The sequence below is a fragment of the Anopheles arabiensis genome, chromosome X (assembly GCF_016920715.1).
Source record: "Anopheles arabiensis isolate DONGOLA chromosome X, AaraD3, whole genome shotgun sequence".
NCBI lineage: Eukaryota > Metazoa > Arthropoda > Insecta > Diptera > Culicidae > Anopheles > Anopheles arabiensis.
Genome location: NC_053519.1, coordinates 21416353 through 21433384, shown reverse-complemented (window position 1 = coordinate 21433384; position 17032 = coordinate 21416353). Strand labels below are relative to the sequence as shown.

At 38.1% G+C, this 17032-nt stretch overlaps 1 protein-coding gene across 13 annotated transcripts in view; it reads left to right on the top strand.

Moving 5' to 3' along the window:
• Positions 1-1388: 1388 nt before the first annotated feature.
• Positions 1389-17032, top strand: part of LOC120905760 (protein abrupt-like) — an 80870-nt gene continuing 65226 nt past the window's right edge. For 5 of the 13 annotated variants that reach the window (XR_005739939.1, XR_005739940.1, XM_040316854.1 and 2 more), the window contains exons 1-5: positions 1390-1524; positions 4452-5567; positions 5633-5755; positions 5893-5991; positions 16150-16203. Coding sequence is in view for 10 of the 13 variants with exons in the window: in XM_040316854.1 (XP_040172788.1) it covers positions 4565-5567; positions 5633-5755; positions 5893-5991; positions 16150-16203 (1279 nt within the window). In the remaining 3 variants the exon portion in view is untranslated. The other 8 variants (XM_040316851.1, XM_040316852.1, XM_040316849.1 and 5 more) reach the window with 7 other exon arrangements.

Here is a 17032-nt window from a genome sequence, read left to right as displayed (position 1 = left end):
GAAATTATGCAGTCCTGAACGTGACCCTACTGCGATGTGTGGGAAGCGTCGAGGCTCCATGCCGATTCGCCACAATCGTCGGGTTCAGGGTGATCTTCTATGTTGCTCCTGTTACAGTTCCGTATCATAGGAAACGAATGTTCGTGCTGCAGTCCTCCCCGGTTGCAGTCTTGTTCCAGTGGGGGAGAATTCATCATATTCATATTCATATTCATATTCATATTCATATTCATATTCTTATTCAATTCATTCCTAAGCGCCACATATTAAGCTTAAACGACTGGAAAATTGAATTTTCATAGAAAAAAAATGAAAGCTCCACAGCTTCATTGGTTTGATCAATAGATGGCGTATTACAACTCATCATTATATTGCTATCCTTTTCTTGCAATGTGTTTCGGCAAGTTTCATCTTATCATGACCTATATAGCCTTCTAACTTACTGAGCAAAAATCTATATGAATGGTCGTGTGGTCAGATACGTGGGTATCAACACCAACGACCATTACTCAAATCTCACTTGCTACAGTGCTGGTGGTTTCCATTGGAGTTTAGTATTTAAACAATCGTATCGCCGTTCTAGTTCTAGCGATGCATAACTTCAATGCGAAACCATACAACAGTACAGAGGAAATGAGAAAGCTCTCCTCCAAGCGAGGAAGCTCCGCTGGTTGGGTATACCACAAACAGATGGCGCCACCAGCTTTTTTGCTATTTTTAGAATGCATGAGTCGTTTGCCGTCTGCTAAACGAAGTCTTTCTATATTCCGTTTAGGTAGAGAGCTTGAGTCGTTTAGAAGGCGTTTAGTGGTCGTTTAGTAGATTTGTGGCACTTGGGTTCACATGTTCGATTTGTGGGTTATCACATCGAACATGTAAAACCCCATATATTTGTCATGTTCGATATCGCGTTCGATTGCTGCTAGAGCGTCCCAATCATTTGTTGGGTTAAATTCCCTTGTACAATTTTCCGACCAACACTTCAGAAAGGCCTCATGTGACCGTTATGAACCAAATCTGAACTATCTCCTTTAAATAAATGAAAGATGTTATTTTCTCGTGCTGTTCCTCATGAGACAGATAAGCTTCCATCTACGACTACCCCCCCCCCGCTCAACACTTCAAAGCCTACCGAAAACTACCGAAATAATCTTAAACTCCTACCAAAAATTACCGATAAAATTTTGATGCGCCAACCGAAAATAATCTGGCCACTCTGACAACATCTCTTTTCTACCCATTTTGCTTTGAAGTAGTTTACCTTCTCATATTAATAAACTTGATTTCATAACCAGGTGGCTAAACAAACCTTGCTTTCGAGGCTTTTGTTACCACCTTTCTTTCTTAATATATCTGGTTAGCACGGCGTTTTGTAGTCATGATCTTTTTAATATATCTTGGTACAAACCAAATCAAGAAGTAAATATCATTTTAGAAAATACGCTTCAGTGGAAAAAATAATATTTAGCGTCCAGTAACCAAACCGCGGTAAAACTTGTGCTTGTGCTGGCAAATTATTGAGAAGTAAGTTCAATTAATTTCGCCTTGTTATAGATAACGCTGGGAAAGTGCAATTTATACGCTTTTTCGATTGTGATAATGGTAATATCCTGCTTGTGAACAGTTTTTCCGTTTTGGTAATATTCTTGAAGATCAACCTGATTATGTTATGTAGTTACTCAAAGTTTTTATTGTTCCTAGTTACGGTGAATTATGAACCATTCGATTTTAATCTTTCGCATCGAGTTACATATGCGAGTTTATACCCTACCTGCAATTATTCTTGTACTGTAGGATATTTTACTGGAATTCGAAAAATATGTAGATGATATCTTATGGTAAATTTATTATTTGAAATCAGTCGTAGAATATGTATTAATGTTTACGTAGAATGCGCATTTCCATATTAAATGCTACTCTGTTGCAATACGGAACCGACGTCTTATATTTTCTCATGCCGGCGTCGTTCACATCGAACCAATGTCAGCTCTAATGCTGGTCGATCGTCAATTATTCGAAACGACTTAACACTATTCAGTTTTCCCCCGATGCTGCTCGTTATAACTGATTTTCTAAAATTCAGATCTATTAAACATCCAGTTCGATGCCAGACCCCTGGGCCTGCCATTGAATTTTCCAGTTTGCTGGTGGCAGGCCTTGGGACCTGTCATTGATCTTTTGCTAGGGAAACAACATTGATTGTGAATCTCTGTACTCTACTCAAATGAATAGAAGCGGTGCGCATGTAAAATAATGATTTTCTAATGACACACAACAGCAATGATGAATAGAGAAGAATTTAAGTTACAGTGGTGGATATTCCAAATCGGACACTTGGTGCATTTAAGTAACAGTGGTGGATATTCCAAATCAGACACTTGGTGCATTTGTATATATCCGAGACATTTGCAAGCTACTGGAGAAAATGGAAAACATCACAACCTCATGATGTTCAAATAATTTGGATGAGTTCTTTAGCTTTAGCTAATTTAGATGAGCTCTGTGGTTGTCCCCAGGGATCGCCAGTCAAGGTTATCCGTGTAAAAAAATATTCGACCGCATGTCCTCGGCGCGGACCAGTGTGTTCGAGAAATGTGCCGCAGATTCAGCATTGCATCCGATGAATTCAGGTATCATCAACGTTTTCAAGCATCATACCGCAGTCTTGGCATTGGCTAAGACAGATTCGGGAAGGGTCCCGCGGTCTTGAGATAAAGTGTGAAACCCTGTATAGCGGTTGATAAAAGTATCATTCCACACTACATAGTATTGATGAGCAGGAAGATTGAACTTCCTTTTTTTTGGTGTAGGACAAACCGTATTCTGATAAATTTTTAATGAAATTTAGCAAAAAAGACTAAAATTTCACGTTCACTTTCACGTGACCTTTACAACAAAACATAAAAAATTCTAAGATTCCCTTTCATCTTAAGTGTAAGCCAGTCCCTGGGCCTGCCACTGATCTTTTGCTAGGGAAACAACAAACATAGCGCACAATTGTACTTTACTCACATGCATAGCAGCGTTGGGCAGGTCAAATAATAATGTTCTACGAATTATTGCGGTTGATAAAAACCTCCTCCAACATACACAACAGTGTCGATGAACAGAGTTGAATTGAAATAATATAAACATTTAAAAAAAGTTTGCGTTGTTCAAAGTTCAAAGCAAAGTTGTTCTATGAAATCAAACCCATGCCGATTCTGAAACTGATAAATTATCCATTCTGGTTTATACGGACGTAAACACGAAGCGTAAATTATGGCGTAAAATGTTTACGTTTTGTTCACCACAGTGCGTAGCGCTATCTGTCAAATTCAAGCCAAACGAAACGTAAATAATAAAATTTGGAGTTTATTTTCAAATCCTAATTACTCAGTGAATAAAACGAGTTATGGGTCAAACGACTGTGTATAAAATGAGTCAAAATGTGTAAAATAATGTAGAAAATGTAGGAAAACCTGCACCTCGATGGGGTTGTCAAAATTACACTTCGACGGGATAAAAATAACATTCTTAGCGTTTGGAATGTTGCCATTTTGAGATGCTGGTTAACAACAGCCGTCGATATTTTTTTACAGCCAGCAGCTGCAATATAACGTGGAAAATGCCTATTTATGAAGTGTGGTTGCAAAATGCGGTCCCGTGGTACAGTCGTTAACTCGAACGACTCAACTACATGCCTGTCACGGGTTCAAGCCCAGAATGGGGCGTTTCCCCGTAGCAAGGATTGATTATCCGGCTACGTGGTAATGATTTAAGTCTCGAAAGCTTGTATAGGCCGGCATGTCCGCGTAGGACGTTACGCCAAATAGAAGAAGAAGGTGGAAAATGCAAGTTTCTCTAGTGCTATCTTTTTATTAAATATAAACATCTCGTTTATCAAACCCAAATACCAGCAACACTCGTCCCATTGGACAACTGCTGTTGATTCTGGATTTTTGCTTTTTTCTAAAGCCTTTGATGGCCAAATGTTTTACATGACGACACCTTATTTCTACCTGCTTTGCATTGGACCAGTCCAAGTACGTAGTAGGAGCCAAAGTAAATTTCGTGCTCGATAAAATATGCAGTACACATTGCAAAATGAATTCTAAACCCTGTATAAAATTTAAAATAAAATCTCTTTTGTTCATATTTTATAAATCTTTCAAGAAGGTGAAAAATTGTAATCGGCGGTCAGAATTATAGCAAATAATTTATTTAGTTGCCAAAATCTATTTCTTCAAGCAAAGTTTCATGAATATTACCGATATTTTAGCAGGAAACCGTAAAAATCAACTTACGCGGTTTCTATCCAGAAAGTTCGGAAAAAATAATTTGGCGGCGAAATTTTAAAACATGCATTCTACAAATCCTGCTGAGAGTTTCGAAATTTTAATAATCTTAATAAACCAATTAAATTATTGTATTAATTTATTATTTCACTTCCTTTTTTGTTTCTTCCACAGTTTCTTCTCTTGATCACGAGTTCATTATAGGATTCACTATCCAGTAAAAGCTTCGAATGAAATTAGATGTGAATGAGCAACGTTACACTAAGTACGGCTAAAGTGTGTCAATCATGAATCCACAGCAGTTTTCTTTGCGTTGGAACAATTACACTTCTTATATAGCTGGAGCATTCGATTCACTTCGTTATGAAGAAGATTTTGTTGATGTGACATTGTGTTGCGAAGGGCGAAAGATACGAGCTCATAAAATACTTCTCTCAGCATGCAGTCCATATTTTAAGGATGTTTTCAAAGAGAATCCCTGCCAGCATCCAGTTATAATTTTCAAAAATGTGCGTTACACCGATCTTATGTCCCTAGTTGAGTTTATGTATCAGGGTGAAGTGAGCGTGCCGCAGGAACAACTACCTTCCTTTCTTCACACAGCCGAAATTTTGGCTATAAGAGGACTCACCGACAACACAAATGATTCGCGCCAACCGGCAAGCACAACTACATCAGCCATCGCTCAACAACTCATACAAAGTCAAGCGGTATTAGAAAAACCAGCTACAATTACCACTACTGACTCTCTGTATCTTACATTGCCATCAAATTCTACTATAGTCCATCAACCAAAGCTTGTACAAGCGCAGATTCAGACAACTCCTATCATAACTAAGCCAATGATCAAAAATACACCTACCGAAATGCCCTCCTTGGCCGCCTCATCAACACTTGCAGTGCCAATTGCTCAACAACAACAACCAGCTATCGCCAAAATACAGGTGCAAGCAACGTCCCAGTCACAACAGCCACAACAGGTACAAGTACAAGTACAACAAGTACAACAGACCCAACCACATCAAACACAGCAAGCGACAACTTCCCAGACTCAATCGCAATCCCAACAAGCTACTACTCTACAAGAAGTCGTTGAAAACGTAGTTCTCCCTAGAAAGAAGAAAGTAAAAGGTCAACAGATAATTGCATCACAGTCAAACACATCTATACCTTCTGGTTCTACGGTAACAGTTACTACAACGACGACAGGGCAATCTGGTGACAATGAAATGTATGAGACAGATACCTATACTATCACGACGAAGGATGCACGAGAAGATCACGAACAGGGTATGTGAGAATCCGAGGGCTATGATCAATTCAATTCTAAAAGTTATAAATATTCGTTTTTGCAGCCGAACAGTACGTAGAAAGTGGACAATCTTCTGGCACTACGTTAAAGATGGAAATTCCGGAGTTTATCAGCGTTGGAGAGCCGATAAATACTGGTAACGGCACAAATAATACATACCTCCAAGGTAGCTGCTATAAAGTGGGCCAAATTTTGTTTTTATTTCGAGATATTCTTTTCGACTATTTATTTCATTACGTTCTTCTGTTTCTGGTATGTTTCAAAATATTTGTAAAAAAATGTTCAATTTGTGTTTTATTCCAGAAAGCTACGAACTTGTCTCAGAAAATATGGAAGATAAGGACGAGGAGGAAGATATGGCGCAGGATAATATTGAGATAGAAGGATCTGAAGTGGATATGAGTAAGTATAATACTATCGATTATATATATATTATATATTATATATATATATATAGATCTATATAGATTATATATTATTATATATATATATATATATATATATATATATATATATATATATATATATATATATATATATATATATATATATATATATATATATATATATATATATATATATATATATATATATATATGTATATACTCGATATACGCGAATTCGCAGGACGTGATTCCTCTAAATTTAACAGCTCAGAGTGTTTGTTGAAAATATTTTTATGTTTTGGAATATTATATGCTCTTTTTAATATCTTTATGCTATTTTTATATTTATCTATATTTTTTTACGACAAAATAATAAAAAAAAAATTTGTCGCAAATGTGCATTTTTCAAACAAATTAAGGGTCTTTCACCTACGTTTGCTATTAATTTATGTTATTACACGAATTACTATACTTTATATCAACATAAATGAAAAAAAGTTTGGTATGTTTATTCCAGTCCACGCCAATCAAAACAATCAATCCATAGAAACTCCACTCCAGTCACTCCAGTTAGCGAGCATTGTTCGTTAACTGGAGCTTGTTTACCTCTCAGTTAGCGGTCACCTACTGTATATCAATGCACGTTGAAGGCCTTATTAGACGGAGGAAAATACTGTCATTTCTCGATTGGCATTTATCTGTCAAACTTAAGTGTCGATTATCTAATTCAAACGGAAAAGTATCAAACAAAGGGCCTCATCGCGAACGAAAGTCGATAACGGAGTGGATAATTTAGTCGATCGGTTAGCAAAATTCCAATGTTATCCAATTGCGTTTTCTCAATCAGAATCTTCGCTAACCGATCGGTTTGGCAGTGGAGTGGAATGGTGTTTGCCGCCATAGCAACGTGGTTAAAAAGTCGAGCAGTGGGATATGCAGTTGAAAACTTCATATAAAAAACATTTCAGTCGGTTAGCCATATCTACTGCTCCACCCCAGTTGATATAACAGTGGAAAACTAAAAATATTAAAAACCATGTTTAACAGCTTGCAAAAGGATGTTTTATCGCTGTTTGAGTTATTTGAGATGTTTTTTCACTCTATTTAGCTTATATATTATTTTTAGAAAATATAAATTTACCTGTTTTTAAAAACAATCAAAACACATAAATTTAGGTTTATAACAGGTATCTAGTTTTTATAGTTCAAGCTAAGAAATAAGAAACCAACACAAGAAATCCTTTTCTGCTAATCCTTCTCTTTATCCAACCTTATGTTATGGTTTATTATGTTTTGTTAGGGCTTTATGGCATGTTAGATTCGCTTCCGACACGTACATACAACGAGATTGAGAAGACCAGTAGGATCACTTGGTACAAGAAAGTGTAAGCAACTCATATCCGTTGGAGCGGCGAGTTCCGGTCAGAATCGTTTGCGTTGCTTTGTACCTATCGAAGGTGTTGTGCTTATTTGTACCTTCTGGACTATCCCCAAAAACTCGGGGTTACTTATGGATGGATACAGCTCGAGAATGCTCGGATTGACTCACACATCGCTAAGTTTCACGCCTCGTGACAAACGTGTCACCCAATGAACTTTTTTTGTTCATCCATTTAAACGAATATGTACACTTGAAAAGCATTTATACTGAATCACATAGATTACAATTTTAACGTAGTTATTTTATTTTTATCAAATCTGACGAAATCATCATCGTATGTGTGGAAGCACACTCATTGTCGTATCAAGCTCGCCAGGTTTCAGTGGACAGGCCATGTTAAACGCATGGAAACGAACGACCCAGGTGTTGTGCGGAAGGTGGTGGGAGTGGATTTCATCACTTGGTTTTGAAACAAATACACTTTAATTTTTTTTTTTGGGAAGTGGGGATGTTGGTTGGGATCCCTCATATATGGGCCCCTTGTAGTCTTTGAGTCCCTTCGTCCGTGGAGCCTCTATCGTTCACGGAGGCCCGGGATGAGACTACTGTACACACCATATATGCTGGACTTGATATCCACGGGACCTCCCGGGCCACTCAGTCCGCTTACCGTTAAATCCGTCATTGCGGAGGGGGCGTAGTAGGTTTAAAGTTAAGTGGCCAGATGACTTGGAGACTTCAACCATTAAGGCCAGGATAATGGACTGGCGAGGGCAAGAGACCGTGAGCGGTTTCGGACACTCCTTATTGCACGGAATAAGTGTACCGCGTTGTTTCAATATATTTTTGCACGAGAGCGTAAAATACGGACGTTCACGGATCCAACGTTCGCGGTGGCTGGAGTTGATGGACGCACATGGTACATGGCACAGGAAAAGGGTCAGCGAAGGCGACACGTTCAGAAAGGATTCAAACCTCGTCCTCCAGTTCATACAATTTTGTTTCAACTAGACTTGTTCAGCCAACAACCCGTTTTATACTTAACCCGGATTGTTTGAATAGGCCTACAGTCAGTACTGTCTAAGGCCACTTCTGGTGTGGATTCTTCACTAGATGGTCCGTAAATAAGCCAAACTTACTATTTTATTCATTCCGCTAAACAACACCTCTAAATGTAAACAAAAGTGTGATTGACAGATAGGCAAAACCAATGGCTACTCGAATCAGAAAGAGTTATCCACCAGTGGAGAAATTATCCACCGGTGGAGAAAATTATCCACCGGTGGAAAACAAATTCCACCGGTGGATTCGAGCATATTTACCGATCGGATAAATTGTATCGACTATCGTTCGCGATCAGGCCCAAAACCGCGCTACACGAACTGAAACAAAATCGGTATTATACAAGCTTGTTAGAGACTTCTTTCGTTGACTCGAGACATTGCTGCCAAATTGATCTCAAATGGCTTAGTTGAAACAAACTGCATCGCGGAACGCAGGAAGTATCGTACCAATTTATAATTATTTGTACGTGTGGCGTATCATTGTTCTTAAAATATTTTTGGCAATGCCATGCAAAGTAGCGTTTTTGATGCGTTTCTCAAATTTCTGTCCATTTTGTTATTTCCACTCTTTTTAAGTAAATAATTACAAAAAATCCCTTCTGAATGTAATTACATATTTTTAAACCAAACGTATTGCATGTATTTAGTAGTTAAACCGTAAAACAATACGCTTTCCGTAGCTTTAACCTAACGGAAAGCTGTTGGATAAAAAACGGTCTCCGTTTGAGTCAGGTAATGCAAATGACCGTCGTTCAGTTCGATATATCAAACCAGAGACAAATCGAGTTCTCTAACACGGATCATAATAGAAAATTAGAATTTTTGATACTTTTTCTCAAGCAGTTGAGTCACATAATCGGCACTTTAGTCTTTGGCACAAAAATACCTCTCGTACGAGTAATAAGACGAGAGAATTGTTCTATCACTTTTCACATATATTATTTAATTTATTGATTTTTTTGGCTTTATCCGTAAGAATCATTCGTTGTTTCCCATTTTTGCTGTTTTTATTCTCTATATATATATTTATATATCTAAATATATATATATATATATATATTAGATATTATTTTTTATTAGTTGTAGTGTAATATATTAGTGTAATATATCACAGTTTTATTAGTTGTAGATATAGGTGTCTGAGTACTCATTACTTTTTTATGTGTTCATATCATTGACGTTAATTGAACAACTAATATGGTACAGAACATACTTTTTAACAGTTCCAATTAAGGGCTTATTAGACGGAGGAAAATACTGTCATTCGATTTTGGAATCCACCCTTCACACAGGGTTTGACAGTTAGATGCCAGTTGGAAAATCAGAATTCGGCATGCTCATTTCTGATTTGCTCCTGAGTAAATTTTTTTCTATAAAAGTCTATACAGCGTTTTGAATTTCTTGTTTATGGAGAATAAAAACAGCAAAAATGGGAAACAACGAATGATTCTTACGGATAAAGCCAAAAAATCAATAAATTAAATAATATATGTGAAAAGTGATAGAACAATTCTCTCGTCTTCTTACTCGTACGAGAGGTATTTTTGTGCCAAAGACTAAAGTGCCGATTATGTGACTCAACTGCTTGAGAAAAAGTATCAAAAATTCTAATTTTCTATTATGATCCGTGTTAGAGAACTCGATTTGTCTCTGGTTTGATATATCGAACTGAACGACGGTCATTTGCATTACCTGACTCAAACGGAGACCGTTTTTTATCCAACAGCTTTCCGTTAGGTTAAAGCTACGGAAAGCGTATTGTTTTACGGTTTAACTACTAAATACATGCAATACGTTTGGTTTAAAAATATGTAATTACATTCAGAAGGGATTTTTTGTAATTATTTACTTAAAAAGAGTGGAAATAACAAAATGCACAGAAATTTGAGAAACGCATCAAAAACGCTACTTTGCATGGCATTGCCAAAAATATTTTAAGAACAATGATACGCCACACGTATAAATAATTATAAATTGGTACGATACTTCCTGCGTTCCGCGATGCAGTTTGTTTCAACTAAGCCATTTGAGATCAATTTGGCAGCAATGTCTCGAGTCAACGAAAGAAGTCTCTAACAAGCTTGTATAATACCGATTTTGTTTCAGTTCGTGTAGCGCGGTTTTGGGCCTGATCGCGAACGATAGTCGATAAAATTTATCCGATCGGTAAATATGCTCGAATCCACCGGTGGAATTTGTTTTCCACCGGTGGATAATTTTCTCCACCGGTGGATAATTTCTCCACTGGTGGATAACTCTTTCTGATTCGAGTAGCCATTGGTTTTGCCTATCTGTCAATCACACTTTTGTTTACATTTAGAGGTGTTGTTTAGCGGAATGAATAAAATAGTAAGTTTGGCTTATTTACGGACCATCTAGTGAAGAATCCACACCAGAAGTGGCCTTAGACAGTACTGACTGTAGGCCTATTCAAACAATCCGGGTTAAGTATAAAACGGGTTGTTGGCTGAACAAGTCTAGTTGAAACAAAATTGTATGAACTGGAGGACGAGGTTTGAATCCTTTCTGAACGTGTCGCCTTCGCTGACCCTTTTCCTGTGCCATGTACCATGTGCGTCCATCAACTCCAGCCACCGCGAACGTTGGATCCGTGAACGTCCGTATTTTACGCTCTCGTGCAAAAATATATTGAAACAACGCGGTACACTTATTCCGTGCAATAAGGAGTGTCCGAAACCGCTCACGGTCTCTTGCCCTCGCCAGTCCATTATCCTGGCCTTAATGGTTGAAGTCTCCAAGTCATCTGGCCACTTAACTTTAAACCTACTACGCCCCCTCCGCAATGACGGATTTAACGGTAAGCGGACTGAGTGGCCCGGGAGGTCCCGTGGATATCAAGTCCAGCATATATGGTGTGTACAGTAGTCTCATCCCGGGCCTCCGTGAACGATAGAGGCTCCACGGACGAAGGGACTCAAAGACTACAAGGGGCCCATATATGAGGGATCCCAACCAACATCCCCCACTTCCCAAAAAAAAAAAAATTAAAGTGTATTTGTTTCAAAACCAAGTGATGAAATCCACTCCCCACCACCTTCCGCACAACACCTGGGTCGTTCGTTTCCATGCGTTTAACATGGCCTGTCCACTGAAACCTGGCGAGCTTGATACGACAATGAGTGTGCTTCCACACATACGATGATGATTTCGTCAGATTTGATAAAAATAAAATAACTACGTTAAAATTGTAATCTATGTGATTCAGTATAAATGCTTTTCAAGTGTACATATTCGTTTAAATGGATGAACAAAAAAAGTTCATTGGGTGACACGTTTGTCACGAGGCGTGAAACTTAGCGATGTGTGAGTCAATCCGAGCATTCTCGAGCTGTATCCATCCATAAGTAACCCCGAGTTTTTGGGGATAGTCCAGAAGGTACAAATAAGCACAACACCTTCGATAGGTACAAAGCAACGCATACGATTCTGACCGGAACTCGCCGCTCCAACGGATATGAGTTGCTTACACTTTCTTGTACCAAGTGATCCTACTGGTCTTCTCAATCTCGTTGTATGTACGTGTCGGAAGCGAATCTAACATGCCATAAAGCCCTAACAAAACATAATAAACCATAACATAAGGTTGGATAAAAGAGAAGGATTAGCAGAAAAGGATTTCTTGTGTTGGTTTCTTATTTCTTAGCTTGAACTATAAAAACTAGATACCTGTTATAAACCTAAATTTATGTGTTTTGATTGTTTTTAAAAAACAGGTAAATTTATATTTTCTAAAAAATAATATTTTACCTAAATCGAGTGATAAAACATCTCAAATAACTCAAACAGCGATAAAACATCCTTTTTTGCAAGCTGTTAAACATGGTTTTTAATATTTTTTAGTTTTCCACTGTTATATCAACTGGGGTGGAGCAGTAGATATGGCTAACCGACTGAAATGTTTTTTTTATATGAAGTTTTCAACTGCATATCCCACTGCTCGACTTTTTAACCACGTTGCTATGGCGGCAAACACCATTCCACTCCACTGCCAAACCGATCGGTTAGCGAAGATTCTGATTGAGAAAACGCAATTGGATAACATTGGAATTTTGCTAACCGATCGACTAAATTATCCACTCCGTTATCGACTTTCGTTCGCGATGAGGCCCTTTGTTTGATACTTTTCCGTTTGAATTAGATAATCGACACTTAAGTTTGACAGATAAATGCCAATCGAGAAATGACAGTATTTTCCTCCGTCTAATAAGGCCTTCAACGTGCATTGATATACTGATATATTTCGAGTCATATCATAGAATAGTTCAATCGTTTAAGAGAATGTTTCAAACTGGTAATGGATTCGTGAAAGCATTCTGTGGAGGTTTGGAATCATGTAATGGAGTTTTCCAACCGAGTTGTGGAATTTTGCAAGCACACTGTGGAGCGGCTGTCAGACTGTGGGTGCCACTGTAAAAAGATTCGAGTTGATACCGATGATGTTTTCCATAAAACATAATTTCGAGTTGTTTTTGTATGGAATTCAGCTGTACACATGGTAAACTAAATAAATCCTGCCGCGGAGTCATAATTAAACATAATAAATAAGTAAAAATCAATACGAAGGAAATCAGTTCACCTCAAAGAATCTGTCGCGACGGACGAAGTAGGTACTATGTAGTACCTATATTGTTCCGGTACTCACATTCGCCTCTGAGACATGGACACTGTCCAAATCTGACGAAACCCTCTTAGCCGCGTTCGAGAGGAAGATGCTCAGAAGGTACTTGGCCCCGTATGTGCGGAAGGACAATGAAGGAACCGCTATAATGACGAGCTATACGAGATGTACGGCGACCTCACTGTCGTGCAGCGTATCAAGCTTGCCAGTCTCCGGTATGCTGGCCATGTTGTACGCATGGAAACGGACGACCCAGCCCGTAAAGTCATTAAAAAGACCCGTAAAGACCCAGCCGACCACAAGGACAGAGGAGGCGTGGTAGGTCCAAATTGAGGTGGCAAGATGGCGTGGAGGCATCCGCCATAGAAGCCGGGATAACGGATTGGCAGACGAAAGCGCAGGACTGAGAGCGGTTTCGGACACTCCTAAGGCAGGCCGAGATCGCATAGCGGTTTTAGCGCCGGATAAGTAAGTAAATAAGTATAATTAACGAAAATGTTTTTGGGTATTTACAGCGGCACCCACAGTCTGACAGCCGCTCTACAGTATGTTTACAAAATTCCACAACTCGGTTGCAACACTCAATTATATGAGTGTTCACAGAATGCTTGCACGATTCCACTACCCGTTTAAAACATTCCCTTTACCCAGCGATCGGCAAAGTGCGGCTCGGGACCTGCATGCGGCTCGTTGTTATCAACATGGCTGGCGGCTCTTAAAAGATCATATGTTTCAAAGAACTTTCATACAATTTTGCTCTTGGGTTAACAATTTGGCTCTTCGCCTCTACGAACTCTACGAAATGTATTGTAGAATTTGGCTCTATTGGTCGTAAAATTTGCCGACCGCTGCCTTAACTCGAAACCTTGTATTTACATTTAATTATATTATTGTTATAAACAACTAACTTCTATTAGTCTCTTATACACATATCGTGCAGTGGAGCTCTGTTAATCCGGGTACCTTTTTTTCTGTGCAGTTGAAAAATTACAGTTCGATATAAAGGTGACATGTAGTGCTGAGGAGGATATTTGAAAAAATGGTTTTCAGAGCACATTGTCATAATATAAAGAACTATAATTCACGGCACATTTAAAATAATCCCATTGGAATAATGTGAAGTTAACACTGGCTAGGTTTTACTAAACCTAAATATAAGTTTCAAAAACACTTAGGAATTTGTAATAAAAAATATATTTCCTCTCATTATCCGTGTTTGAGTATCCGGGTGAAGTCAGGTCCCGATTAGCCCGGAAAAACGGCACTCCACTGTATATATAGATAGAAATTGGCTAGTCAGTCAATCAATCAGTCAGTGGCTAGGCTTCACTACTAGATTGACCGTAAAAAACCGTGACAAAAAATGACGAATACACTTGCGAGTGAGTTTAACGGTAAACTTTAATAACCAAAAATGTGAAAGGTATTGGAACGTAAAATTTCAAATATGTCAAAGCGAAATAGCTTATCTTTTTTTATTACAGTAGAACGTCGATTATCCGGGCAGCTCGGGACCGGACGGTTGCCGGTTAATCGATTTGCACGGATAATGGTCCGAGATATGTCAAATTCATATAAAAATTATAAAATTCACTAGTTTTATAATTAATTCACTTTGAATCAATCGATTAATCGTGAGTAGAATATTATTTAAATCAATAACTATAGGTTTAACAACTGTTCATGAACAAAACTGAATTTCGAAAATACCACTAGACTCTAAAGCTGCAAAAAAAAAAACTGGTTGCCCACTTGACTTTCGCTGCAAATGTTCGCTGTACGTTTGAACAGCTATCACATTTATGTGCACGGTTAAGCCGCCCGCCGGTTAATCCGTCCCCGGATAATCGACGTTCTACTGTATTCCCAAATAACTAAAGTATACCATCTCTGCTTTGACACATGGGATAATTGTGGCAGCATCGTACACCGCAAGTCTTTCCGCTGAACATTGCGAGAGTTGCGAGTAGTATGTTATGCTGGACATTTATTAAAGTTTTAGCTTTTATTTATTTTTTATTAAAATAATCTTTTTTCTTCACTGTGATTCGTTAAAATGATTACTGGGACCCTTCGCGATTCTAGTCAGTTTTTTGTATGGAGCTTAACAGTTGGAGGCTGAAATCATGTAAACACTCCATACAAAACCACACACAAAACTAGCCTGCAATTTTCAGTCTAGATTATTCTATCCTCTAAGCTAGAATTAGATTCGAGTACCTGTTCGAAAAATGGCAGAACAAGGTGGTGTTTACATTTATCCCAAGGTGCATTAAAGAGATCTGGTTATGGAATCCAGAATCAAAGTGTATGTAGTCCAGGTGGTCTCAGAGCATGTTTTTTATAAACAAATTTGAATATCACTTTTTGACAGGATGGGCGAAAACGTTTGTTCAAGCAAGCTTTCTGGAGGCTTGACGAATATACAAAACACTCCTAAAATTTTCATTCATAAACAGAAGCGATAAAATGAGCCTTCTAAATTCATCACCTTAGGATACGCCCACCTGTATATTATACCCACTTAGATAGCTGCTCGAAAATTGCTATACAATGCAAACAGCTGATAGGCTGAAATTTCAGCCTACAAACTTAAAACGGAAAAGGTCCCACTTACAGCTTTTTTTGGATTTGCAAGAAAAAATGTATCATTTCAAGTCAATCTGCCGTACCGGCGAACTCGTTCGATGAGAAACATTCGTCGCTGATGAGTGGACAGGGTTGTACTACTAGGATGGCCAGTACAACATCTTTACGGCTTTATATTTTTTTTATCTAGAGGGCTATGAATTGAGTGAAAATGAGCGTCGCGGCGAACGTTTCCAGGAACGAACGAGTTCGCCGGTACGGCTGAATAGCTATGATTTGCGCTGTTAGAACTGTTCGCGGTGTGCTCTAATTTTAACTGCTAAAACTATGGTCGAAAAAACTGCTTACCTTTACAACTTGCTTTCATGCGAGATATCTGGCGTTATAAAGCTATCGCGATTTCGAGGCCTCATGCGAGCTCTCAAACTGCTCGAATTAGTTCTGCGGGTTTTCAACGCGAGTGTAATATATGTATGCCTATTTTTTCTTAATGTATTCTAGGTCGTCTTTTCCAGGGATCAACTGATGAGCAGACGAAATCTAACATTTTACAAGGTATGACTGTTCACTTTTTTAGACATCCCGTTTTCATTATTCGTAAAGAATTTGTATTGATGGTGAAAATCATTGCTTTAGTTTTGGCTGTTGTATATATTTTATTTAATAAATCGTTGATAAAGTTCCAAATTTTCCTTTTCTAAGCCAATGGTGGCTATATCTCGCAATTCTCGCGGCAATCAAAGTTTTTAAGACTTGCCTTGAAGTTTTCAAGTGTGGATGGATTGCAATGGGTTTGTTTTACTTTTACCGTAGTGTCTATGACCAAATAAATACTCGTTGTTCTACCACCGACTATACGAGTAGGCCCAATTCTTTTGTATGAGGGATTCAATTTTTGCAGATTCTAAAGCTTGGATTATCTGCTCCTCGTATTTGCATGAATTATCTTATCTTCTTTTTATTTGTATCTTTTTTTATTTGTTGTTTAAGTTTTTAGATTTTACTGTGGCGTTTTCCTTTTTCTATTTATTTTCCACTTATTCTAAATTTGTTAAAAAAAATTACTCAGAATTTCTACAATCGCTTACCAGCGTACGAGATACATTTTTATGGGAGCGTAAACAACGTAAAACATTATTTTCAAGGACCGAAGGACATCAGACACAGAATTATACATGTTTTTTAACTGCTCGCCAAGCGTTAATTGCCACTTTCATTATGGTTTTGACAGTCCAGCAGGCGTGCTAAGATTTATAACTGTCTAGGTGTGGACACATTTTGGTTGACAGTTGTTGTATTCTGTAGACGTGTATCACCCACATACACCTACAGGAGGTTGAAAATATGTGGATTTTAAAGCTACTATTTTTCGTTGGGGCCGGTC